The sequence below is a fragment of the Chelonoidis abingdonii genome, chromosome 18 (assembly GCF_003597395.2).
Source record: "Chelonoidis abingdonii isolate Lonesome George chromosome 18, CheloAbing_2.0, whole genome shotgun sequence".
NCBI lineage: Eukaryota > Metazoa > Chordata > Testudines > Testudinidae > Chelonoidis > Chelonoidis abingdonii.
Genome location: NC_133786.1, coordinates 12,285,891 through 12,311,597, shown reverse-complemented (window position 1 = coordinate 12,311,597; position 25,707 = coordinate 12,285,891). Strand labels below are relative to the sequence as shown.

The 25,707-nt window shown below is 40.6% G+C and overlaps 1 protein-coding gene across 2 annotated transcripts in view; it reads left to right on the top strand.

The window, feature by feature from the left end:
- Positions 1-25,707, top strand: part of TECTA (tectorin alpha) — a 95,910-nt gene that overhangs the window by 27,083 nt on the left and 43,120 nt on the right. The window contains exons 9-13 of one of the 2 annotated variants that reach the window (XM_075073558.1): positions 12,350-12,414; positions 15,460-15,593; positions 16,939-17,226; positions 24,184-24,321; positions 25,313-25,478. In XM_075073558.1, the coding sequence (XP_074929659.1) occupies positions 12,350-12,414; positions 15,460-15,593; positions 16,939-17,226; positions 24,184-24,321; positions 25,313-25,478 (791 nt within the window). Of the gene's footprint in view, positions 1-1,511; positions 7,124-12,349; positions 12,415-15,459; positions 15,594-16,938; positions 17,227-24,183; positions 24,322-25,312; positions 25,479-25,707 lie in introns of those variants that run through there. The other variant, XM_032785229.2, reaches the window with a different exon arrangement.

Genomic DNA, 25,707 nt, shown 5'->3' with positions numbered 1-25,707 from the left:
AGACAATTCTTAGGGCTTGTCTACATGGGAAAATTGGCCGGCAGAACTGTAGCAGTATAGTTCTTGGTGGATGTAGTCCTGGAGTAAAAATTAGCTTAGGCTGGTATAATTTTTCACATTTATTCTGGAATAGTGTCCCCCTGGGGAATGATACCAGCATAGCAACAGGGGTATAATTAGATGGCTGTAGTTCTACTGGTCAATTTCCTCGTGTGGATAAGGCTTTAGTTGTTTTCTCAAGTCCATCGAACCCACATGGCCACCAAGCCACTACTTCTCTCCGCACCCTTCTCCAGCCAGGGAAAGTTCCATGATCCATCCTGCAGCTTGTTGGATTCAGACAAAGTCTAAAGTTGTATCAGCTCAAACTGGCCTTCTGATGGGGGGTCCAGCACTTATTTTAAAAGGACCTGATTTTCAGGGTATGAAGTACCTTAAAATTGAGGCATCTAAACTCAACAGTTTTTGAAAATTTTGACCAAAGTGCTTTGTATTATTATTTAGTATTATTTAATTCTGATACTTTTTAGTCACATATTTGGGCAAGAGACGTAAGCTATTGTTAGAACAATTTCCAGTTGTTGAATAACTTTTCTCAAGTTTCCTTAACTGATGAAATGAGTATTTTCAGAGCAGTTCACAGGTATTCCATACACATCTTGAGTTGCTGATAATGCCTTCTTCTAAAACACTATATTCTGCCTTCCATTCAGTCTAATATCTTTGCTCCTTTGCAGCTTTAGCCATAATCTGAGACAAGGTTACTACAGCAGATGGCCCTTCTGCTTTTGTTCCTAGTATGGCAATTCGTATCAAAACGTGTACTTCTTCCCAAGCATTGTATGGAAAATAAGAGTACAAACATCATGGTCTAGATTCATCCTTTGTGGAAGTCCATTTATATCTATTGATTTTCATCTGGAATGAATATTGCCCCATGTAGTTAGTGAGTTATAATGAGGGCCTCCCTTAAATCTCCAAGATTTAGTGGCAAATGTGAAACCAGGTATTTGGTGCATTTTTTTGCTGTTCATGCACAGTGTCAGTGTATGAAGAGGGCTCTGTATTACTTCTAAATTATTGAATTCTTAAACAGTGTTCTTCATGCAACAGAGGATTGTCTTCACTAGAGATTTCACCTCAAGTTAATTGATTAGCTCTTAACTTGATTGCAGATTAACTGGAGAATGCCATGTGGCCTAGTTGTTAAAATGAGATGCAGGGTGACTTGTAGTTAAGATGCCTGGGTTCTCTTTTTGGCTCTTGCTGAATCATCGTGTGTCTTGGCCAAATCCCTCGACCTCTCTGAGTCTCAGTTTATCAATCTCTAAAATGGTTACAATGCTTAACTCACAGGTATTAATTAAGCCTTGCAACTTATTTGCAGAGAGCCCTTGGAGATCTGTATGTGGAAGGTATCAGTATCATAGTTACAGAACGCAAATAATTTGTCAGCAGTGTGACAGTGGTATGAGCAGTTATGACGTGGCTCTCTGTTTCTTATTTTCTAGGTATCATGAGCTCGTAACAAAATACGGAAAGCTGGAACCCTTAGCAGTAGTGGATCTTCGGCCCCGGAGCAGCGCGAAGGTTGAAGTTCATTTCAAAGATAAGGTGGAGGAAATATCCATCCGTCTAGATCAGACGGTGGCAGAATTAAAGAAACAATTAAAAACTGTAGTGCATTTGTCAACAAGCAACATGTTGCTCTACTATTTTGACCATGAAGCTCCCTTTGGTCCCGAGGAGATGAAATACAACTCACGGGCATTACATTCTTATGGCATTCAGGATGGAGACAAATTTTTTGTGGAGCCCAAATCTAAATAACGCCTCTGGCTTTGTGCATTCACACCAACTCACGCACACACGAGTTAAAGACTTTTTGCAGGGTTTTTAGGTTGGTTGTTGGGTTGAGGTTTGGTTTTGTTTTTATACCAGTTAACTTCTTAACCCAGGTGGTGTGCTCAAATCTGCGAGAGACATGCCACCATCTGATACACGTGAACTTAAGAGGAGATAACTGACTTCAGTGTGTACGTGTTGCAGGATATCTGATACCTTGATGTTCTTGTTACTCTTCCGGTATACTCGTGAATTTAACGTGAATAGTCAGCCCTTCAAGCTAAGAGGGGTAATACGGTCCATCAGTAAAGGAGTCAGAGCTCAGTGCAGAATTTGGTCAGTACTTCTATTAGATTAAAGATTTGACTCAGCACTTGTTCACCCAGTTATTTGACTCCAGCTATAAATAGCTGAATTGCTGTTTATCCAGCCAAGTGATGTCTCTACATTTTTGTTGTTGTTGAGGTTAGTGAAAGGATTTTAAGCAGTATTCAGCCTGATTTAGAACTCGAGTATTCAGAGCATCCTAAACTACACTTTATTTGCAAGAGTAAATAAAACGGGAGAGAGAAAATGTACAAATAAAAAAATCTTTTACTTCCAAAACTCACTATCTAGAGTAGTCAGTTCTACTCTGATCTCGTGCAGACTGTTCAACTTCACTAGACTTCTGGCATTGTGTGTAGTCGAGTGACACATCTGATGTTACTAAAGGTTGGAATTAACAGTATTTTGGCCAAATATGTTTATATGCTAATTAGCAGAAAACTCTGTCGGTTCTTAAATGGGTTTTGTGTCAACTGGGAATCCAAATCAACAGCACAATAGTATGCCGAACAGCATAGTGGAGTTGCTTTGAATGTCCTTTCCCTGTTGCCTGCAAGATCCACTAATAAGCACTTACTCTTTGGCCAGTTTGTGTTGAGACTAGAAAGACTAAAATCATTCTCCTGACAAGTCCTATTCTTTAGTATAAAGTCCTATTTCTTACTCTTGCTCCAGGAACCTATCCTAATCTAGCACTTTTCTCCCTACCATTTTAATGTGGATCCCCTGTTTAAGATAGGTACCAATTTTGCTTACATCAGTTTGTAGAAGGTGAGTAGATGAGAAACCACTCGCATTTATCATAAAGCAGACGTTCACAATCCAGATTCCCTCCCCCCCGTGTCCTCCGCCAAACTCTCCATGGGCATAGTGTGCTGATTTTAAATAGGCCCTTTTTTCTTTTAGAGCTGGGTCTCTTTCTGTGATCCTGCTGTGAAATCCTCAGCCCTTTTATGTATCTCTTGTAAATCACACAGCTGTTTCCCTTTACAGTGCCCTTCCTTGTTCCTCTGTCACCTTGACAAGTTGAAGACTTTACACTGACTTAAGCTACCACATTTTTAAAAAATGTTTTTCAAGCAGTGTAGTCAGGGCTCCAGTTACGTATGAACTTCTGACCTTAGCTCTTTAACATCCTCTCCCTTCCTGTGCACTCTCTTTCTCGTGATGCTTTTGTCTGGGTTACTGAACTCCTTTATATTCTTGGAGTTGTGTATTCTCTTCATATTTTACCTGGATCATCCAGGGTGGGATATAATCTCATACTCTTCAGATTCAGTATCTAGGAACTATTCAACTGAGAGTGGTTCCACATCTAGAGTAAACATAGAAATAAGAGGATTCAAGATATGTTAATTATTTGTGCCTGGTCTTCTGTTGTAAGAGTTGATCTCCTGGGAACATCAAGAAGAGCAGTATAAAACAGACCACGGCTTGCATGTATAACATGGAATCCACATGACCTGACTTGATCCAATAAGAATAAAGAACCATGAAATGGTGACAGTGTAATATGAAGTTTTACTTTTAAGGACTCTTGTTGCAGAATGTGCTTTATAAGCTGTAGCATAACTGACGATGTATTTGCTGCCCATTTGGGTAGAAAATGGATTTGCTGCCCTGCAATGGAACGCCAAGCCAACACATGTATGATATATACATACATACACATAGAGGAAGTTGTGTTTAATAAGATATTTTATTATAAAACAAAGTTTTATGAAGATATGGTTGTTTAATATTAGAAGCTTATTTCTCCTGTTGACCTACTGTATGAGTATGTTGCCCATCGGTCATGAGCTCGTGCAGGTTAAGTGACTGATGCAGATATAAAGGAATATCTGATCTAATTCTATAGAACGGTAATCACCTATGTTGGGTATATTTATGGCATTGTAACTGGTATTAACTAGACACTGTAATTATTGACCAACTGTTTTAGCACAATTAAATACCTTGGTTTTAGAGAAGGAAATAAAGTCAATTAAAGCATTTGATGGGATCTTACAAAAGGCCAAGTATGTGCTTGTAAGTTTGTTTGCCTGTGAAAAATTTTGATTATATCCAGAAACAAAATTGGTGCTGTCGCCATGTTGGCTCTGAACAACAGTTGAATGTTATTTTTGTGATGGACCTGGTAGGAATGGGAGAACTGAGTAGAAAAACAAGGGTTTTTTAATGAACAAGGATAATGCCCTCTTTGCAGCTATCTGAGATTTAGCACTATCATGTAAACCAGATCAATGATCCACCTAGGTTTTCGAAAGCCACAGCACAGACACTGCAGTTTTGCCACTCTAGGGAACAGGCTGTCTCTAGCCAGTATTATAGAACCATTCACAATCTGTCCAGCAGCAGAATATGCATTTTGTAGAAAAATTTCAGTAGACTTCTGGTGAGTAAGAAAAAAGGCAATGACAAAAAAGGAAATGTTTGACACATCCAGATGCTCAGCCCTGGAATGTGGGGGGGGAGGGGGGGGAAGTGGGAATTGCACAAAATTGAAAATGCTCAAAATTGGATCATCTTCCAATTTTACTGTCCATTGGAAATTGGGTCCTATTTTTGCACAATATTCCCATTTAAAATGGGGCTGCTTTTGAGCAGTTTCATAGAATTTTGGAAACCTAAAATTGTAAGGGAATAAAATTGCAGAAATTTTCACCTAATTCTAGTTGATGCCTTATGGTCCAGAATGCCAAAATCTCTTTATTTGTAGACATTCCCAGTTCAATATATGGTCCAGAGTTATGGTTATATTAAAAAAAAAACAAAAAACACAAAAACAACAACCTTAATAGCTACTGCTCCTCCTGTGTCCTTTAACCAAACGCTACTTTTGCCAGCCATTGTTTTATTATTGAAGTTACTTCATACACACAAGCCTCCCTGGGTACTTTACATAGAGTGGTTTTTCTAACTACCTAGTTTACGGGAACTAGGTGGGAATTACAAATCAGAACATTACAAAGCTTTGTATAATGAGGTTAAATGGTGTGATATTCTGCTTTCTGATTTGTGTGTGTCTTGAATATCCATGATATGACCAGATGGTACAGCTAGATTGCTTAAAACAGCAAATTTATGGGATGTGCAGTTGTAACAAAGGATGCGACTGTGTGTGTATGTGTTAGAAACTGCTGTTAACCCTCATGGTAGTTAAGTATGTTCTCTGGGTGGACTGTTAGGCCTAGTATACAGCATGATCTTGGGAAACCACTAACAAATGTAACCATAGGCCTGGTCTACACTTAAAAATTAGATTGACCTAGCTACATTGCTCAAGGCTGTGAACAGTTTCCCACCCTGAGTGCTTTTTTGCCTAACCTCCAGTGTAGATGCAGCTAGGTCGACAGACAAGTTCTTCTGGCAGCCTAACACCTCCTTTCAGGTGGCTTAACTACATTGATGGAAAAATCCCTTCCATCAATGTATGTAGTACAGACTTACTCATGGTCTTTGCTCTACAGTGTGACCAGTTTCTTTGCCTGCAGCAGATTGGACCCTAAAAATTCCAAGCATAGATCCCAAGTACAAAATTGTTCATCAGTTGCCATTTGTGCTTGTTAATGACATGCTTTTGGTTTTGTCCATGAACGGTTTTGAAAATGCAAAGCATCCCAGAAGCTGTAGTGTGTATTCTCACCACATGCATAATTTGACTGTTGTGGTTTTTTTGTAGACGTTCAAGCAGACTCCCTCTCCTTTATATGGAGAGGGTTGTCAGCCATTTCTCAATCTTCTGCCTCACTGATTTGTCTCCTGAAGTTACCAGAAATTCTTTTGTTGTTCCTTTTTTTAATATAATTTAAACGTGAAGGTCTGTGTAATCTTTAGCAAGAAAAAATATGCTCCAAGTTTCCCTTTTCTCCTGTGTTCTGGTTTCTCTCCTGGGTGCTGGAGTCAGGGGGAATATGCTTCTGTTTCCAAAAATCTGCTTTTGGTTCAATGGCAGAGTTTGCTGAGGAACTCATATCAGTTAGGTAATTGGTCATTTCAATAAACTTATTTAAACTTTTGCATACACAAAAAAAAAAAAAGTGTCCAGGGGGTTTCTTGACAACTTTCTCATTTGTTTCTTTTAGCAAAACTTCTTCAGTCCCACCCCATGCATACTTTTCCCCTCTGCCTTTGGGATAGTTAGAACATCAGTTCCTTGGTGCAATAAATATCTGTTAAGGCAGCTTGTGTCTCGAAAAGCTAATGCACATTGTCTGGCTCCTGAAAGATTCCTATTGTTGAGACTGGTTGAAAGTGATTTTGAATTGTCAGTGCTCAGTGTTCCCATGCCATTATCTTAAGCACAGGTGTAAAGTCAGCAGGAGCCCACAGCTTTAGAGTTGGATTTTGAAAAGCTTTTAGTGTTCACCTAATTCTGCTCCCATTAAAGTCAATGGTAACGCTCCCATAGACTTCAGTGAGAGCAGAGTTGGGCCAGTGCGAAGTGCTTTGGAAAATCTACCCTTAAGCTCTTATCTCTTCATCCCTTTTTCCTCCCTGCATCCTCCAAGCACCTATACAAAACAACTTACTACTTCAATATAAAACCTGGTCCCGTATAGCTAGGTTAACTTAAACTCTAATGATAATACCTTGAATACAGTCGTGGCTATCACAGCAATAGGTACGAGAGCGATGGCTTAATAGAGCACTTTCTATTTGAGGAGTCTTACTGTGCTTTACGAAGTCTCAAAGCTTCTGTACTTATTTCTCCACTGAACAACATTGCCTTAGGGTGTTACGGTTGTGGCAGAAGTGGAAATAAAGCCCCTGAGCCATGAGTTAGCCCCTTCCTCAACCACTCACCAGACTGCCATTCAAGTTAAATGAGTTTTATTCGCAGAGAGAAAAGCACTAAAATTAAGGTCAGGTTATTGGATTTCATATTTTTTTGGCTATTTGTAAATAGCTTGGAGCTAATACTTGAAATAAAAATGGTACGTGAAATTGATTTTAAAATGATGAAGTTGTTTCTTTGGCTTCTGACTTGATTTGGAACATCACGCTGTTTGCGCTAGCGTTGATGGAAGCTGTGGAGGTGAAGAAGACTTAACCCCATAGTGTTTCTTTAACATGTAACGCAACACCTAGAGATTCACGTGGGCTAAACAGTGTTATGGCAGATAAACAGCCAGTCTAATGTTCTGGCTGTTAAGTCTTTCTCAAGGACGTATTGGTTTGCCTGCTGACCTTGAATTGTTCCATTGTTTCAGTGTAGAATGAGACGGCTCATACCATTATACAGGTTATTTGGATTTTTTTTTCCTTCTAAAGTGGATGCCTGTCTTTCAGAGACAGGACTGAGACCCACCAACTCATTTTAGTCGCCGGGAATCAGTGGGGACTTGGCAATAGAGCCCTGGACTGGGACTCTGGAGACTTGGGGTTCTATTCCTGGCTCCTCCTCCTGGTTTGCTAGACGGCCTTGGGCAAGTCACTTTGCCTTCCTGTGCCTTAGTTTCCCCATCTATAAAATTGGAGTAAGTCACCTTTTTAAGTGCTTTAAGACCTGCAGATAAAAATGGCATAAAAGAGCTAAATGTTACTACACGTGCTACCACCGATCAGCTAACAACTTTAGATCAAGGCTGACCTAGTCCTAGGTGTCCACAAGTGACCTAGAGGTTAAGGTTTAATCATCATCAGTTCCCACGCATTACCCAAGTCCCCTTTGTGTATTGTGGTCAACATGCAGCACACTGTATCTCACCTGTACTGAAGAATCCGAGCACATTAAATCACATAATCCAGATTATTCTATACTTTAACATGCCTTCCCTAGGAGTAATGAAAAATTACTCTCATTTTCTTTGTCTTCCCTGTAAAGAGTATTTGACTAAATTCTTATGTCAGGTACCAAAATTAGTAAATCATCCTCTTTGGCACTGGCAGCCAGAGTAAGGGTATGTCTATACTGCAATCGTGGCAGGTGATGGCAGCTCAAGTAGACATACCCGAACTAGCATTAAGCAAGCTAGTTTGGGTGCCAGAGCAAGGAAGCCGTAGCAGCATGGATTTTGGGGCTGCTCTACAAGTCCACCTGGGTAATCGCTCCAGTAGCTATCCTGCGCTGGAGCCCGCTCTGCCATAACTTCACTGCTGCATTTCCAGAACTAGATTCAAGCTAGCTCCGGTACATTTATGCTTTGTGACCACAGCCCGTGATGGCTGTGTAGACGTACCTTTAGGTACACACCAACCTTTGGGAAGAAAACCCCCATACAGCAACCTGAAGTGTCTACCACCATTCAAAGGGAGTGATAGAGAGAAATGGGATAATGAGATGAAATTAAAAGGAAAATTTAATCTGAATAGTAGCAAACCTTCCCTGACAGGGAGATCTGTTCTCCTTCAGAGTAGTCTTCCGGAGCCCTATTGCCTGCCATTTACAATTAGAATAGATTGTGCACTCTCACAGTGGGGAGGGAGCAATCCTGCACGGGCAAAGCTGAAGGAAACCATCTGCTGCGTATTTTTCATTTTTTAATTTCTCTGAGTCCTGGATGTAAGTCTAGGTTTAACTGTCAGCCAGATTTGAAATCAAGTCATGAACCTTTCATGAAACACCGAAAAAGTTAAAGCTCCCGGCAGAGGAATGGCTACAGATGCAGGCAGCAATTGTAGAGTTGATTTAGTTGGGGATTGGTCCTGCTTTGGACTAGATGACCTCCTGAGGTCCCTTCGAACCCTGATATTCTACGAAGGTAGCAGGGCTGGGCCAGGCCAACAGTCCTGCATTAAGCGATAAAGGGAGGTATAATGGAGAGATGAGTGATACCTTCCCTGGAGGAAATTATGATCTGGAAAAATCCACCAGACTCCAACATCAGCTTCAGAAAAACTTTTTTGAACTTAGTTCAAACCCTTACTTGGGGGAATTATTTGACCCAGTTCCCATCTGTGTGGTTATTTTGACCTTCGCTTATGTGAATTAGGACAAGCCTCTGGATAGTCTAGCCCACATTTTTGAATGATTTGCCTGTCTTGAGCCTCAATGGGGGAAGTAAAATATTGTTACTTATTTGGTTCGCCATAATGTGCTCAGCACTGTACAATGCAGAACAAAACCCCAAAGAAAAAACAAAATCTGGAAGACAGAAAGTTCAGTCCAAATTGTCAGGCAAGCTGTAAAATCAAAGCAGGTCTAGTCATCATAGAACTTACTGAGTCAGACAGCAGCTGAATTTTAAACATAAAACAATCAGAGGAGAAAAGGATATGTTCGGATTTTCGGTATTCATCATAAAGCCACACACAGGAGTACAAGTCCAGTTTATTTTCCCTTTGCAGGTAATCTGTGAAGAGAGAGAGAGGCTTCTTTTGTTTTGTTTTTGCCTTTGGAGTGAATCCAAATGCACTGAATGCTGGTTGTATTAGAAGAATCTAGCCCTTGATTCCCCTTGAGGGCTTTCTTCCTTTCAGTAGACCGGGAATCAGGTTCACAAGTAGGGGGTTTGTCTCGGTAGCCTACTGTAAGGCCCAGACCCCGCAAATGTTTCCTCCTGTGTTTGGCTTTAAGCACCAGTAGCCCCACTAAAATCAATGGGGCTATGCACGTGCATGAAATTAAGCGCATGGGGAAGAAGTATTTGTGGAACTGAAACCTAAATCTTCCTTTTAAAAAAAAAAAAAATTCCCCTTTTATTCCTCCTACTCAGCCAGCTTGTTTGATTTATTGGCCCCAATCCTGCACTACACTTACACATGTGCTGGTATTTATTTTTTTAACTACCATTTTGTCCCATTGATTTCAGCTGGAGACAAGGATTGTGGTCTTTGATTATAAGCGGTTTGGGCCAGAGACCTTCGCATACTGCACCTAGCACAATGAAGTGCTGAAATACATGGCTTCTAGATGCTGATGTAATGTAGGTATTAACTAATTTTTGCCAAAATCCTTTGATTTTAAAACCAGGTCAATCTCACTCCCTCTTGTGGGTGGTGGGATCAGAGTAGAAATAAAATCTCCTGAAGAAGATTGGGAAAGAACTTTTCTTTAAATAGTTTTTATGTTCCTCTCTGCCAAAGCTGAACTAAGCTGATTTATGAAAACTCAAACAAGACTTTGCTGGAAAATTAACTTCATGGACATTTCAAGGGCTCTAACTTTGTTTAGTGTTTTAACCCCTATGCTGTTTAATGCTAATTCTGTAACACTATATTGAAGCTTTTTTTCCGTCTGCACAAAGGAGGAAGGGGCTTGTTTCTTTTGTGGGTTGTTTTTTTTTCTTTCTTCCCTAGTGAACAGTGATTCTGATCAGAACAGCCACAAATCCAGCTCCAACTTACTGACATTTCCATCTAACTCAACCTGAAGGATTAGGTTTTTTTATTCCCAGACAAGCCTCTTCATTTTTACAGCCCAGAATCTGATCTGTAGATTAATTTACCATTAATTAATAGAGCAAAAAGATTTGATTGCATCTCAACACTATTCTGGCCCTAAAACAATACAGAAAAAAACTGAATTTTCAATTGAGAGAGCAAAAGGGATTGAGACACCATTTCAGACGTCAGCAATAATTGGTAAAAGAGCACTGAAATGTATTCTTCATTGACATAAGTTTACCCCGCCATTTACCAAGATTCAATTTAAAATTTCGGACTTAATTTCTTCCCTTCTCTGCAAAACAGGTTGGTATTTTTTTCATACTTTAAAAAAAATTGCCTTTTTTTTGTTTTTGAACAAATTAAGCATTGTTTCTTTTATTGCTGTCATGGTTCCCCAGAGGCACATCATCTAGGTTTTAATGTAATGCATTTATATTCTCTGCTAGTCATTGTGTGTGTTCTCAGTTAATGAATCCACAGTGATTTAAATTTAAGAGCTATATAAAATTCTAGTATGATTCTTGCTGCTTTTCTACAGTAAGGAATACAGCGGAACCCTTTCATAGTTAAATTAATTTTTCTTACCCCAGAACAACTTTGCTGTAAGCAAGATTATTTTTTCAATCTAATTGCAATTGACATGTTGAGAAGCATTGGAGAAGTGTGGAACTGTCATTCGACTTGATTATACATGGTGTTTCGCTATTTCAAACATCATTATAATTGGATTCAAGTGTAAGTAATATGTAGATATATAGACAATGTATCTAGATAGTTACGTTATGTATGTTACATCTATATATATGTTTAGAAATAGCTATATATCTGTACTCCATTATATAAGTAGGTCTATAGATGTATTTAATTTTATAGAGAAATAATGTCTATAATGTTGGAGTACAGACATAGATGTATAGAATGCATGAATAGATATATATTTAATATAGAAGTGTGATTATTATGTCTCTATAAACAGATCACTATATAATTTATACTTGAATCTGATCATACATATTTCATATATTCACAGTGTGTATTGTGTATAGACTGTAGCTTTAAGCGGTATGTAAAAAAACTTTTCCCTCTGTTTAATGAATAGAAATGATAAAGTAATGAAATCAAAGCAGCTACTGTAGTCATACTTCTTTTTGATTAATAATGTAAAAAAAATTATAGTAGGCATAAAAGAAATTAAAATACCACACAAAATTTCTCTTTAATTTGCCCAGATGCATTTCCCCACTTCTATATATAGTTAATTTCTGTATAGCAAGGAAGTTGTCAAGCTGTGTAAATGTTTGTGCTTACTTCACACCAATCAAAAATGTTAAGTGATCATTGTATTACCACCCAGTACAAAAGATTCGTTAAACCAACATTTGAAGTTTTCTAACTATATGAACACACTACCGTTTATGATTTGCTCTCATTTTCTTACACTGAAAAGCTATTCATCTTAAACCTGCTGTAATATCCTCACATGAAGCAGATCAGCAAAGAATTGTGTTGGATTAATAGGGGGATTGAATACACACTGGGAGCTGAGTGCTATTCATTAATTCCAACATAATGGTTCATTTCTGATTTCTGAAATCATATTGTACATATACCCTGAGAATACCTGGAGGGCAAGTTGTTTTATCATCAGTGATTTCATTATACTACCTAACTAGCTCGTCATTTTTGGTCTAGTTCATGGGTAATGACCTACATTTCCCAATTTTCTACATCTCTGGAGCAATCACACAATTGCAAGGCACTATTAGCCATTAGCCTGAGATTTGCTTAGCAGATCTGGTTTTGGATTGATGATTAGTTGCTCTTTTTTCTCCCTCCACCCCTTTAGGATGAATTATCCATCACTCATTAGAACCTGGGTGGCCTTTGTGTTCATGATTGTACGGCAGCAAGGTTAGTATTTCTGACTTCTGGGCCTCGGATACTGATACTCTACATTTACAGTAGGAAAGCGCTTGCCTCAGAAATTTGCTACACGCAAACTTCATGTGCCTAGAAAACCTTGCAAAATTCTACTCAGACACTTGTCTGAGAGCAAGAACAATAGTAGGGTAATTTATTTTTAAATCATAATACCGAAGGGCAAACAAGTAGATTTTTTGTGCCTTGCCTGGTAAACATACATGATCATTTTGCAAGGCTGACATTTATTCACAGCGAGGGACAGATCTTCAACTCATATAAATTGTCGTAGTTTCACTGAAATCAATGGAGCTAGGCCAATTTACATTTGCCCTTTCTGTTTCAAATATAAAGAGTCTCTACACATTCAGTTCGGGAGTTTGGGAGGATATCACAATTGTCATGAAAGCAGGACTTTAAAACATTCCTAGAGTTTAGAGAGTTCACCTGCCAGAATAACTTAAGGAGAATGAAAGGCGGGTAGGTAGAAAGAGTCTGCAGCGATGTCAAGCTACCACAGAACGATGTGCTCATTTACTTTTGTTAGAGCTCCGGCGAAGTTTGTGGAGTCATCTATATTCCAAGTCTTAGGTGTATCCTCATTGATATTCCCTGTGGTTTATATAGCTTGAGGAAACATTTATTAAGATCATTCACTCTACAAAACTTCCATCCATGTTTTTTTTTTTCTTGTGTGTTTTTGTAAAAGGCACAGGAAAATCTCTAGATTTCTTGTTGCATTCTTTTTTTAAATTTAAACTTGATTTCAAGAGGGTCAAGAACAGTGGAATGGTACCAATCTTGGGAGATGGGTTTGTTTTTGTAATGCTAACTCAGCATATTTGTTTTACATGAGCGATTTAATTTCTTTGGGGGAGATACCCTGGTCTTGTGGTTAAGATTTAGATCTATGTGGCTTGAGATATTGGTACTGATACCTACTGTTTCACTTGTGTGGCTACGGGCAAATAACTTAACCACCGTGTTTCAGTTTCCCCACCTGCAAAATAAGGATAATAATCTGCCTGCAGCTCAGGGCATTAAGGCTAGATTCCTTTGCTGGCCAAGCCTGTTGGGATATTTGGATAGCGGAGGCTATCCATGCAGAGTTAGACTCCAAGGCTAGTGTTTAAAAAGTGATTGCTTAAAAGGTTGTGCTGAGTATCACACTTTTTAAAAAAAAAAATCTATAATTTATAGCTGTGACCTCAGACGTAATAGCCTGCTGGATACATAACAGCTGTGAAATGACTTATTTTACTACCTGGCAACAGGATATTTGTGATAGCCCTTACAAAATATGTATATAAGTGTAGTCGTGCACTCAGGACTCTGTCACGCACCGCTTAAAACTCTTTCTAGCATGGAAATTAATATCTATGTACACCCCCCCACACACACACATTTTAAAAAAAGCCCATTTTTTGACTTTCAGTTCAGGTATTTTTCTTTTGAGCTAGAAAGCTGTATCGGTTAGAAGCTTCATAAAAAGGTCGGCTTCCCATTGTCCCTATTATAAACCAGATTCTAGCGAAGGGCATCTTAAATGTTACAACAACTGAACAGCTTATACTTGCACGGAATGGGAGGAAAACCCCTGTATCTTTAAAACCCAGGCTCAGAGCAATCACCCGTCAGCTAGCAGCCTCTGAAATTGCAGGTTAGGACCTAGAAGATAAAAGAATGTCCTGAATCAACTTAAAAAGAGATGGAATTGTTTTGAGTCTAGCTCCCTGGGTCAGCATTGATTGAATATAATGAGGACAGTGCATTTCTTTTCTTGCTAAGGAAAAGTGTGTTCCCTCTGTGGTAGATAACCTCATAGGGCTAAATAAATGGAGAATTATATGATAACAGATTTCTGCAAGTGGCACAGGATTGGCTGTATAGCTCTTTCTATAGAGACATAATCTGCTATCGTATACCTAGCAATTAGAGCAGATGGAAAATAGGGTTTTATTCCCTGTGGAAAAATTCACTGATCATGCTTAGTTTTTGTCAAAATTTTCAGTGGAAAAATTCAACTTTTTTGGCAAAAATCTTTGGCTGAAAACTGATTTTTAATTTTTTCTGTCAAAAGATGTAAGGGAAAAGAAGATACTTTCTGTGCAGTGTTCAATTTAGTGGAAAGCCTGATTTCAATGGGAAATTTTTGATTAAACTGTCCTAGCAATAGCATCTCAGGCTTTCCCCTAGTATCCTCTCAGAAGCTAAACAAGGCCAGGCCTAGTTGCTGTCTGATGGAATTGCTCAAAGAAAAAGGCAGAGTGCTACAGGAAGGGATGATAAATCCATCTGTCTATCTTAGGTATGTATCTGTTCCCCATTACTCTGATATCAGAGTTCCTCACAATCTTTCATGTATTTATCCTTACACACCCCTGTGAGGCTGGGCAGTGCTGTTAACCCCATCTTACACATGAAAAATTGAGCCCTAGAGAGGCTAAATAACTTGGCCAAGATCACAAAGGAAGTCTGGGGAGAAGCAGAGAATTAGCCCTGGGTCTCCTGAGTCCTAACCCCTGAGTTAGCATCCTAACCACTGGACCATTCTACCTCTTCTTTATTGTTCTTCCCTCTGAGATGGTACTGAACTAATGCCCCAGCCATTGTGTTAGGAGATCTTGTCCTGCTGAAGATGCTGAATAAGATGTAAAACAGAGGCTTTGACCGTTTGGGGTCGTGAAGGATCCTGTAGCTTTTTATACAAGAGAAGTGACATCAAACCTTATGCCTGGCCAAATTACAATTTGGGTAGTGACATTCCACCATTACAAAATCCCTCCTGCAGCTTCAGTTGTAGAGACTATTCTTTTCACTCCCTGTTCTAAACTCTTGTATAGCAGTGGAGCATGTTATTAACCAGCTGCCATTCTCCACCCCAGAGGTGGCTGCATTTCAGTAGTGGATGAAGTTCAAAGTATTTAAAGAGCATCAGGAGATGAAATGCTGTGGGTCTGATCCTGTACTATTGCAGTCAGTGGGAACAGGGACCAGTCCTTGTATCATTATACTAACAATACTGTCCTCTTCCAGCTCAGTCCATGGAGATTCTGTATCCGTTCTGGCAGAACGATACGAAAACCCCCAAAGTAGATGATGGAAGCTCCTCTGAGATTAAGCTGTCCATCCCGTTCATCTTCTTTGGAGTTCCATACAGGAGCATTTATGTAAGTGGAGGGAGTAGCTCTGTAGCAGACACTGCTTTTTCACTCATTTCCCCCTCATTAGCAGCTGCATTTGAAGCACGTTCTCCCGGTGTTCAAGACATGGAAGATTTATTGATACCTCCCTGAGAAGTTCTTAGATTTCATGAACTGATAGGTTTTATGATTAAAAAAGTAAAGGTGTATTTAATGGGCTAATGTTCACGGGGAAGGAATAGAAAAGGCAATAAATTACCTTTGCAGGTGATTAAATGCCAAAGCTAAGGCCTTGACGCCATGAGCATTATTCCAGTTGCATGACAAGAAACAAGAACATACAGAGCTGCTGGCAGCAGAACGATTCCTTCCACCCTGTGGTGGGTGCCTGAGAAAGCTCTGGGCTGGTGCTGCTGCTTCCCATTGGCATCACAGGAAGCCAGGCATAGAGAACGATATCTGCCAGGCTACGCTAAGAAAGGGTTAACCTCGCTGCAGCAAAAGAGTGTTCAACGTGGGACCGAGACAGCAAAATGTGATCCCAATCTCAGATTCAGAGATTTTTCCATTCAGGCGTTGGGCTGAGCCCAGTTGTTTGTGCACAGGTAACCAACCCTGTCTGGCCCAACAATGGGATTTGAATGTGGGACCTTGGTGCACCAGCCATTCCAAGGGGGATAAAGACCCATGCTCTCCCAGCGTAGTTATGTATGCATAGTGTGTGCACAACACAGTCATTTCCTGGAGGCTCGGGGTAATAATCTGTTTTTATTTCAAGTGGCCTTTGGCTATTCCCACTTGTAGTAAAACCACTTGCTGCCATTGTCTGGTGCCCAGCATGTGAGACACCAATGCCCCCCCGTGTAGTGCTGAAGGCTTGACACTGCCAGGTTTGTGCTTAATATGGCAGATATTGAGCTCCCTGGAAGCGTTTGGGTCAGGACTCTGCAGAACTGCTTGCTAAGGACTTGATTAACCTAAACGCACCCAGTGACCTGGTGCCAGTTACGCTGGGCACAAAACCTCCCTGGTAAACAAGTCTCCTATGGTGTGGATATGCAGAGGCTCATCTCAAAGAACTGTTGCAGCTGAGTAACCTTCACAGTTAGATCTATGTAGGGTTGTACCCTCTGCAGTTCCTGATCTCTGTCTTCCTAGCTCCAGCTTAAGATCTTTCATAGCGCAGGCCTTGCTCGCTGGAGCATGAGACATACAAGTACCTAGATGGATAGGCCTATTTACATCCCATAATTGCAAAAACCAGCCTTCACCAAAAATGCCATCAGCACAGATAAAATTTTAAGATGACTGTTCTCGGCTTGCAGCCACGGCTTTGGTTTGCTTAAATCAAACCGTTCTCCTCTTTTTCTAGGTCAACAACAATGGCGTGATTTCTTTCAATGTGCTGGTCAGCCAGTTCACCCCAGAGCCTTTCCCGCTTGCAGATGGCAGGGCCTTTATTGCTCCATTTTGGGCAGACGTCCACAATGGAATCCGAGGAGAAATCTACTACAAGGAGAGCATGGACCCTGCCCTGCTGAAGAAGGTCTCCAAAGACATCAGGAAGTACTTCAAGAACCTGCCCTTTTTCTCAGCCACCTGGCTCTTTGTTGTCACCTGGGAGGAAGTGACCTTCTATGGAGGCAGCAGCACGACCCCTGTAAGGGCAAATGTTTCAGTCTCTGGACTTGTGTGATGATTTTAGAAGGGTGTTATTTTCTGTAGCAGGAATGGCAGAGGTCAGACCTACACGCCACAGACTCCAGCACAGTGATGTTGGTTGCAGTTTGAAGGGGTGTGATCCTGACCAACAGAGCAGTGCCATCAGAAACCCCTAATGGAGGTGCAGTTACACTGTATAACGTTTACCAGGATAGCTTCTTTCTCTTGGCAGGAGTGGTTTTGCTACACTGATTTAAAAAAAAAAAAAAAATCCTGTGTCCACACCAGGCATGCTACGCTGGGGTAGTATACAGGCATTCCTACACTGGTAAAGCACTCCTGTTGTAGACATGGCTTAAGTTAAAGTGCGGATGGATGAGATAGGACTCAGAAGACCTGGGTTCAATTCCCAGCTCTGCCACTGTCATCCTGGGTGACCTAGGGTAAGTCACTTAATCTCTCTGGTCTTCAGGGCCTCATCAGTAAAATGAGGATAATCATCCTTCCTTTCTCCCACCCTTAGTCTGTCTTGTCTAGTTATATTGTGAACTTGTCAAAGGAAAGATGAATGGTCTTACCATGTGTTTGTACAGCAGCTAGCTCAGTGGGGCTCCTGTCTCGTCTGAGGACTTTATTCATATTACAGTAATGGCTAATTATTATTATTATATATTGATTAGATATGAGAACGGAGTCTATTTTCTTATCCATGCCTTGCTGTGTGGCCTTGATCAAGACCTTTCAGCTTCTCTGTACCTCAGTTTCCGCATCTGTAAAATGGAGATCAGGCTTATCTGCTTCTGAAGGTGCTTCAGAGGTTGGATTCTGCACACTTTATAAAGAAGGGCCAAATATTTATTAACTGAACACTGATTCAGGGCTTTCTCTTTAAATAGAGAAAGGAGAAATTTGTTCCCTTTGAAGATGTGTGAAACTCAGAGGTTGCAAACCTCTAATCCCCTGTCCTTTATTTTTTCCAAAGTATGATTCAGTTTAAAGACCAGTTTTTCTAGTGGTAAGTGTGGGGTATTTGAAAACTGCATTGAAATTGTTGGCTGACACTTTAATTTGTAAGTGGTTTCCTGAACTTGCTTGCAGGCTAGGGACCTCTGTAGGGAAGCCTGTGATTGGAATCAGTCAGCAGTCAGACAGCTTAGAGCAAGGTGGCGTGAATTGTGGTTCACTGTATAAGGGAGCAGCCTGCTTTGTCTCTTTCTGGTTTGGGGTTCTTGTGTGTTAGGGTTCTGGAGTCTAAGAAATAAAATAGCATTACCCTGCAACCTTCCAGGTGCAATATATATGTTTTGATCTTTGTGCATGTATGGCATGAACATAACAGTCAGGCAGCCTGTGTTCTATATAGAACCAACTCCCAACAGCTGCCCTGGCACAAACAAGAGCCCTGCACAGCATCTTGAATGTGAGTGTTTGTGTCAGATGAAGCTACAGATGTTTCTATTACAGTAGTGTCCCCGTAGTGCCAGGCGCTGTACAGGCATTTAATATAGGCCCTGCCACAAAGAATGTACAGCCTTATATCCTGATTCTGAGATGTGATCTGCGTAGGTGGGCCCCCTTTGACTTCAGTGGGGCTCTGAGTGGGAGGAGAAGTCTGTGCATGGAGAGTGTTGCAGGATCAGGGTTTAGGGTTATAAATTCTTTGGTACTAGGGATTGTCTTTATTCAATGACTGTACAGCACCTCGCACAGTGGAGTCTAGGGTAAGTAAAAGACAAAGTACAATGGGTGTGTGTGTGTGTGTGAAAGAAACAGATGGCTTGTGAGGGCAGGAAGGATGGGGAACTTAAGCTTTTCATTCTTACTTTTTCTCCCACTCACTGCTCCATTGTCCATCTTATTTTTCCTCTCACTTGATTTTGTGTCTCTCTCTCTTTCTTTTTGCTCCTCCCTCACCCACGTCCACTCTGAGTTAAATGTGAACCCAATAATTTTTCAGCTAGAATCAAACATCCAAGGCCACATTGGCTTCAAAATTAGGCAAAGCAAGTTCTCTTCTCCCTAACGGGCTCCAGAAGTGAAGCTGCTTCTTAAAACTCTCATATCCAGGAAGCCGCAATAAATTAATCTTTGGCTGAAATCCCTTCTCTTAAAAACCTGCGACTGGAAACAGAAAATGGGGACCTTTTGTGGGGTACAAACAACCTTATGGATTTTTATTGTGGCTGTGGCAGGATTTATTTCTATGCCATGTTAATCTGAGTGGGCAATCAGGATGTTTCAGGAGTATGAGTTGAACAGCTGCTTTGAAATCCCAAATAGATGTAGGAAATCAATAAGATGATTGACAGCATTATCACAGTGACGATCAGTGCAGTAAAAGATTTATCATAATTGGTCATACAGCCCTGCCAATGATTTGGCTGGATTAGCTGCTCTTTAATTCCATAAACACAAAGGAGTCTGATCTCTTAAGAAGTCAGCTATGACAAAGAGCCCTGTTCCTTTCCATTTGTTAGGGTTGTTTGAAATTTAATGCATTTTTCCAATCATTGGCACACAGTTCCAATGTGTTTTGAACCAGAAGCAGTACTGAGATCCCTGTATTGCTGGGAAAATTGCACACAATGCAATTTATTTTGGTACATAGCATCCTTCCTGCACAATATCAGAGAATTCTTTTGATTTACATGTAAAATAGTATATGCAACTTTTGAAGGTGAAATTCACCCAATTCAGAAAATCTGTGCAAAACCTCCATAATGCCTGCTTTGAAGAGTGACTCAGTAAAAATGGCATCAGGGATTAGAGACAGGCCAAAATTTTCAGCTGAAAACTTGTTCAGCCAAAAATGCAGTTTTGGAGACACTGACATGCTTTCAGAATTCGTGTTGATTTTGCTAAATTATTTTGGACAACACCTGTCTTCCATTCCCAGCCCACCAGTTGATTTGTTTCCTTTCAGCATTTTCTAAATGAAACATTTTTATTTTGTGGTTCAAAATGTTTTGTTCTGAAATTTTGTTTCATTTTGTTAAAAAAATGGTTGTTAAATATTGCAGTCAAAACAAAACATTTTGTTCTCTTTCAATGCACTGTTTTGTTCAAGCCAAAAATGATTTTTTTCCACTTTTTGATTCATGAAAAATCGTGATTTCGGATTGAATGGTATAAAAATTTGAGGGAGTGGGCTGCGCGGCGGCTGGAGGGAATTTTTCAGGATTGCCAGTGCATCAAAAAATCAGTTTTTCACCTAGCTTTATCTGGAATTCCATGGTTCTTGTAACTGTGGATCAAATATGCTTTGTTGACAAGAGGTTTCTCCTGCCAGTTAGTGCTGCAAACTCTTCAGTTCTGAGATTCAAATCGGGAACTTTCTGTCTGAGTACATCATTTCCGACAATAAGGGTTCTGCTGCCCATATTGGACCTCAGTGATGCCTGTGAGCCCTCATCTTTGGCGGGTGTGCACAGGTTTAACTAACTGGAACTTAGATTATTTTAGTAATACCATGGCAGTGCATGGTGGTCTCAGCCAAAATCAGGGCCCCATGTGCTTGGTACTGTACATACCCATAGTAAGAGCCAGCCTCTGCATGAGAGTTTATAATCTATATAGACAAGACAGACAAGGGGTGAGGGAAAGGAAGGATTGTTAATCCCCCCCTTGGCATAAGTGGGAAATTCTGCAGTGATTTGCTGAAGGTCGCAGAGGGAGTCTGCGACACCGCTGGGAATTAGATCCAGATCTTTTGAGTCACAGGCTGCAGGAGCAGTCTTCCTCATCTGTGTAGAATGTATGAAACGCTCTCTTAGCTCTGCTGGCTCTGCAGGGGTAGACTCCTGCAACCCGCAGAGCCCCATTGACATGAATAAAGCTCTACGCAGGTGCACCCTTCACCCTCCCTGATCAGCTGTCAAGGTCGGAGCTTCATTTTTGTCTCTAAAGCCAGCAGATCTGGCTCTGAATTCTCCCAGGGAGCCAAGCCTGAATCACAGAAATGTAGAGCTTGAACAGACTTGGAAGGGTCATCTAGTTCAGCCCCCCTGCAGGACCAAGTTAATCTAGATCACCCCTGACAAGTATTTATCTAACCTGTTGTTAAAATGACAGGGATTCCACAACCTCCCTAGGGAACCTGATCCAGTGCTTAACTATCCTTATAGGTAGAATATTTTTCCTGCTATCTAACCTAAATCTCCCTTGCTGGAGATTATGCTGATTATGTCTTGTCCTACTTCCAGTGGACATGGAGAACAATTGATTCCTCTTCAAAGCAGAGCTTGTGATATTTGAAGACTGTTATCAGGTCCACACACACACACATCCTTCAGTCTTCATTTCTCAAGACTGAACAGGCCCAGCTTCCTTTGCTTTTCCTCATAGGTCAGGTTTTCTACAACTTTGATGTTTTTTGTTGCTCTCCTCTGGATTCCCTCCAATTTGTCGACATCTGTCTTAAAGGATGACACCCACAAGAAGACACAGTACTTGAGCAGAGGCCTCACCAAGGCCAAGTAGACCGTGACAATGACCTCCCACAAATCATTGACATCAACTGGAACATTAACATTTACTTCCCTGCAGGCACAATTGGACCCAGTGGGAGTAAACTGGTTGGGTAAAAAGGTGCTATTTTGATGTAAACCCTTTTAAGGCAGACCTACACCTTAAGGGCCTGATTTAGTGTCCTCCGGTGTCAATGGGATCTTTTCATTGTCTTCAGTGGGCTTTGGATCATGCCTGATCATGATTCACTGGGGTGACTATCACTTGTATGGAGCTGGCTGCCGTTAGTGGAAAATCACATCCTGAGAGGAAGATTTTTTCCCCCATCATGTTCTTCGTTCCTACAGGCACTGCAGGCTATAGATTTTATGCCTTTTAAGTCTCCTACCCTGCAGTATTGGAAATTGAGTTGGCAAAGACCAGGAAATATACTGGCTGGGTTAAAAAAATTGACTGTCGGTGTGTGTGTGTGTGTGTGTGTGTGTGTGTGTGTATATATATATATATATATATATAAAATCAATAAAAACGTCAGTTTAAGTTAGAAAAGTATTTCTTTCCCACTCTGGAGCAGGTTTTCAGATTTATTGGGCATTCTTTATCCCTGATCTAATGCCATTAAGGACAGTAGCTCAACCTTCTCCATCACATCAAACACAAAGTACTTGTCTTCAGCGCTGTTCCAGGCATATCCCCACCCTACCTGTCATATCTCATTCACTATCGAAATGTCGACTCCCACCGCTGATTGGCCAATGGTGCCAGCCTCCATCACCCACTTGTTACATTTTCATGCAGTCTCCCTTGCTGCCCCTCCTGGCTAGGAGGAGCTCCTCATTCACATCTGTAAAGCTACCTCTTTATCCTTCTTCAAACTCTCTGTTGTTGTGATGCCTGCAACGCGCATGACAGTGATTAGGCCATTGGTGATCCGATACCACAGCCTATCGTGCTGACCAATTCTATTTCCTTGTACTCCTCCATGGGTCTGTCTGTAGCCATCTGTTGCCTATTGTCTTATAATTAGACTGTAAACTCTTTGAGGCAGAGACCATCTTTGGGTTCTCTCCTTGTACACTGCCTAGGACAGTGGGGTCCTGCTCTATTACTGGGGCTGCTGGAAAATAAATAATAATAATAATTAATAATGAAACAGAATGAATTTGGGCCTCTGGCTTCTTTTTACAATGATGGTCAGAACAATGGATTCACTTTAAACAAAAATTAAAAATGGCAGGAACTGACCATCAGAGGTCTATACAAAACCAATATCACTTTGACATGGCCCATTCTACAGTGAACCAGATCGTCTGCTAGTGTAAATTGGCATAGCTACCTAGATTTCAGTGGAGCTCTATCAGCTCACATCTGCTGAGACTCTGGTTCCGGATGACTCAGTATGTTTTCATCAGTCTTCTGGACTTTTTAACATTACGTGATAACACAGTGCACTACATTAGCCACTTTTCAAGCAAAGATCTCAAACCACTTTTCCAGACCTCGATTAATTAGACACACAATAGCTCTTTAAAATAAGTGAGGGAACGTACGTGATCAATGTCACCCACCACTGAAATGCAGTCACCTCTTGGGAGGGAAGCATGACTGTTAATCAGCATAGAGTGACCAAAGTAGAATGTTTTAGGACAGGAAGTGAAGGATATCATATCCAACTGGAAATGCAGGTGGAATTTAAATGGGTGGAATTTGCCAGTATACTCTTAGGGGCAGATCTTGCAACTGGATTCCCAGGGATGCAAGATTAGCTCATGTGGACCCAGGTAGGATAGGGCTTTATGGACAATGCTCTGGGATTCTATGGTCAAGAGCTCATTTGATGTCCTCTTTAGAAGATGACAAAGTACCTCCTCCTAGCATGGGGTGCTGGCTTGTTGCTGAATTAATTTATCTGAAATATTTATCGTTTAAAAATTGAAGAATCGTTTAAAAACAATGTAAATGTTGTCAATACATTTTTGCAGATTGGTCTGGGATTCCTGCAGCTTGGGAAAGCAAGATTTCCTTGGGTACAATACACTGTTGACTGTTATAGAAGCCATTGTTAATATTATTATAGCATCTGAATGGGGAAAGTAACCCAGTAAGATAACACTGTGATGAATAAAGCTGAGATAGAATAACGCTAAGATAACAGGTTGTAGCAATCCAAGCCCAGCTGATTGCTTTCGCAGTGCTTGTTCTCATGCTGCCATCTATCGGTGCTAAAATAGATCACAGATTTAATATGTCTCCCATGGTGTCCCAGATGGAATTATGCTCTGGAAAGCTGTGGATGCAGTTAAGTGGGATTGAATGAGCTGTTGGGTGGCATCCTATACTATGCTTAGCTTTTGCTGTTTAATTATCAATCTTCCCTATTGCATTTCATATGGGATTGGTGCAGAAGAAGGCAGCACAGAAAAATGGTGCAAAAGCTGTGGCAGGGGTGATATCACTTTGTGAATATGCCTGTCTCTGTTTTAAACAGGTGAACACCTTTCAAGCTCTCCTGATTTCAGATGGGGTGTCCACATTTGCTATGTTCAATTATGAAGAAATCATGTGGACCACTGGAACAGCGAGTGGGGGAGATCCTTTAACCGGACTCGGTGGAGTGATGGCCCAGGTAAGGCTCTTACTGTGCATCTTCACTGTCATCTTTCTTTATGCTCTAACCTCCAACCTGTCCTTATTCTGACAGTGACAACACAGAAATATGATCCAGTGAAGATGTGACCCGCCTTAACACAGCATGGCTTTTGTCCTCCTCTAGTGGCTAGACCAGGTCATTTAGCTTAAACAGTCGAGATTCATGCTGGATGATTCATTCGGACCATTTGGTTCACAGGGCACTTGCTGGTGAACGGAGGAGACCTGGCTGGTCACATGGTGCTGCTTTTCTTTCTTCTTCCCAGACTGAAGGGGGAATAGGAGAGAGATGAAATAAACAGCAGAAGGAAACTGTGTGTTTTACTCCTTTTGATAAAAGTTAAACACCTAACATTGTAAAGATAGCTAGAAATATATGAAATTGAGAGCTGGCTGAAAACCTCTCATCCATTCATCTCTATCCATCCACTCGCACTCCCTTTTCCTTTCCCTTTTCTCTCCTTCCTTCCTTCCAAAAATTGTTTGGCTTTTCATTGAAAATCCAAAAGAAAAAGAAAGTTCTGTTTTGTTTTTGAAAATTGAAAACAGGATTTTTACCGAAAATGTTTGTTTTTGAAAAAGCAAAACAAAAAATAAATTTCAATTTGTTTATCAAAAACAAGCAGACAAATAAAAGAAGCACAAACTAAAGATTTCCTTTGGGCCAAATAGCCTTTTTTGTATCTAAAATACGGTAATAATAAAAATGTTTAGGTTAAAAAAAATTTAATCAGTTCCAATTAGCTTCCTGGTGTGACTTTTCTATGTACAGAGTTGCTGTAGCTGCCGTCAGGATCTTATATGATCACAGTGGAGAGAGGAGGTGAACACAAGATAATCAACTGCAAAATTTACAGAGAAATCAGGGTTATTAACATCAGCGATGGCAAGAAATATGAGACAGAACAGACTTAAGGGAAGGATGGTCTCCATGTTTTCAGATGAATTTTGCTCTTCTTATGTTCCAGGCAGGATTCAACGGTGGAAACAGCACCAATTATTTTAGCATTCCTGGTTCCAGAACCCCGGAGATAATTAATATTGAAGATACAACCAATGTTAATGTCCCTGGACGCTGGGTATTCAAAATAGATGGGAGAGAAATTGACCCAGCCAATGGCTGCAGCCTGAGAGGTAAAAATTGCTTCTTCGGTGTTTTTGAAGTTTACCATATAACACAAGATGATTCAGTTTGAAAATTGACAGAATATACTGCTGCTGTTGCTTTGCTATTATATTGCCTGTATTCTTTGCAATGTGTGTAAAGGCAGATTGTAAACACTCTGGGATAGAGGCTGTCTCTTTGGAAGGCAGAATGGCCTAGTGGTGAGAGTGGGGGACTGAGAGGCAGAAGACTTCGCTT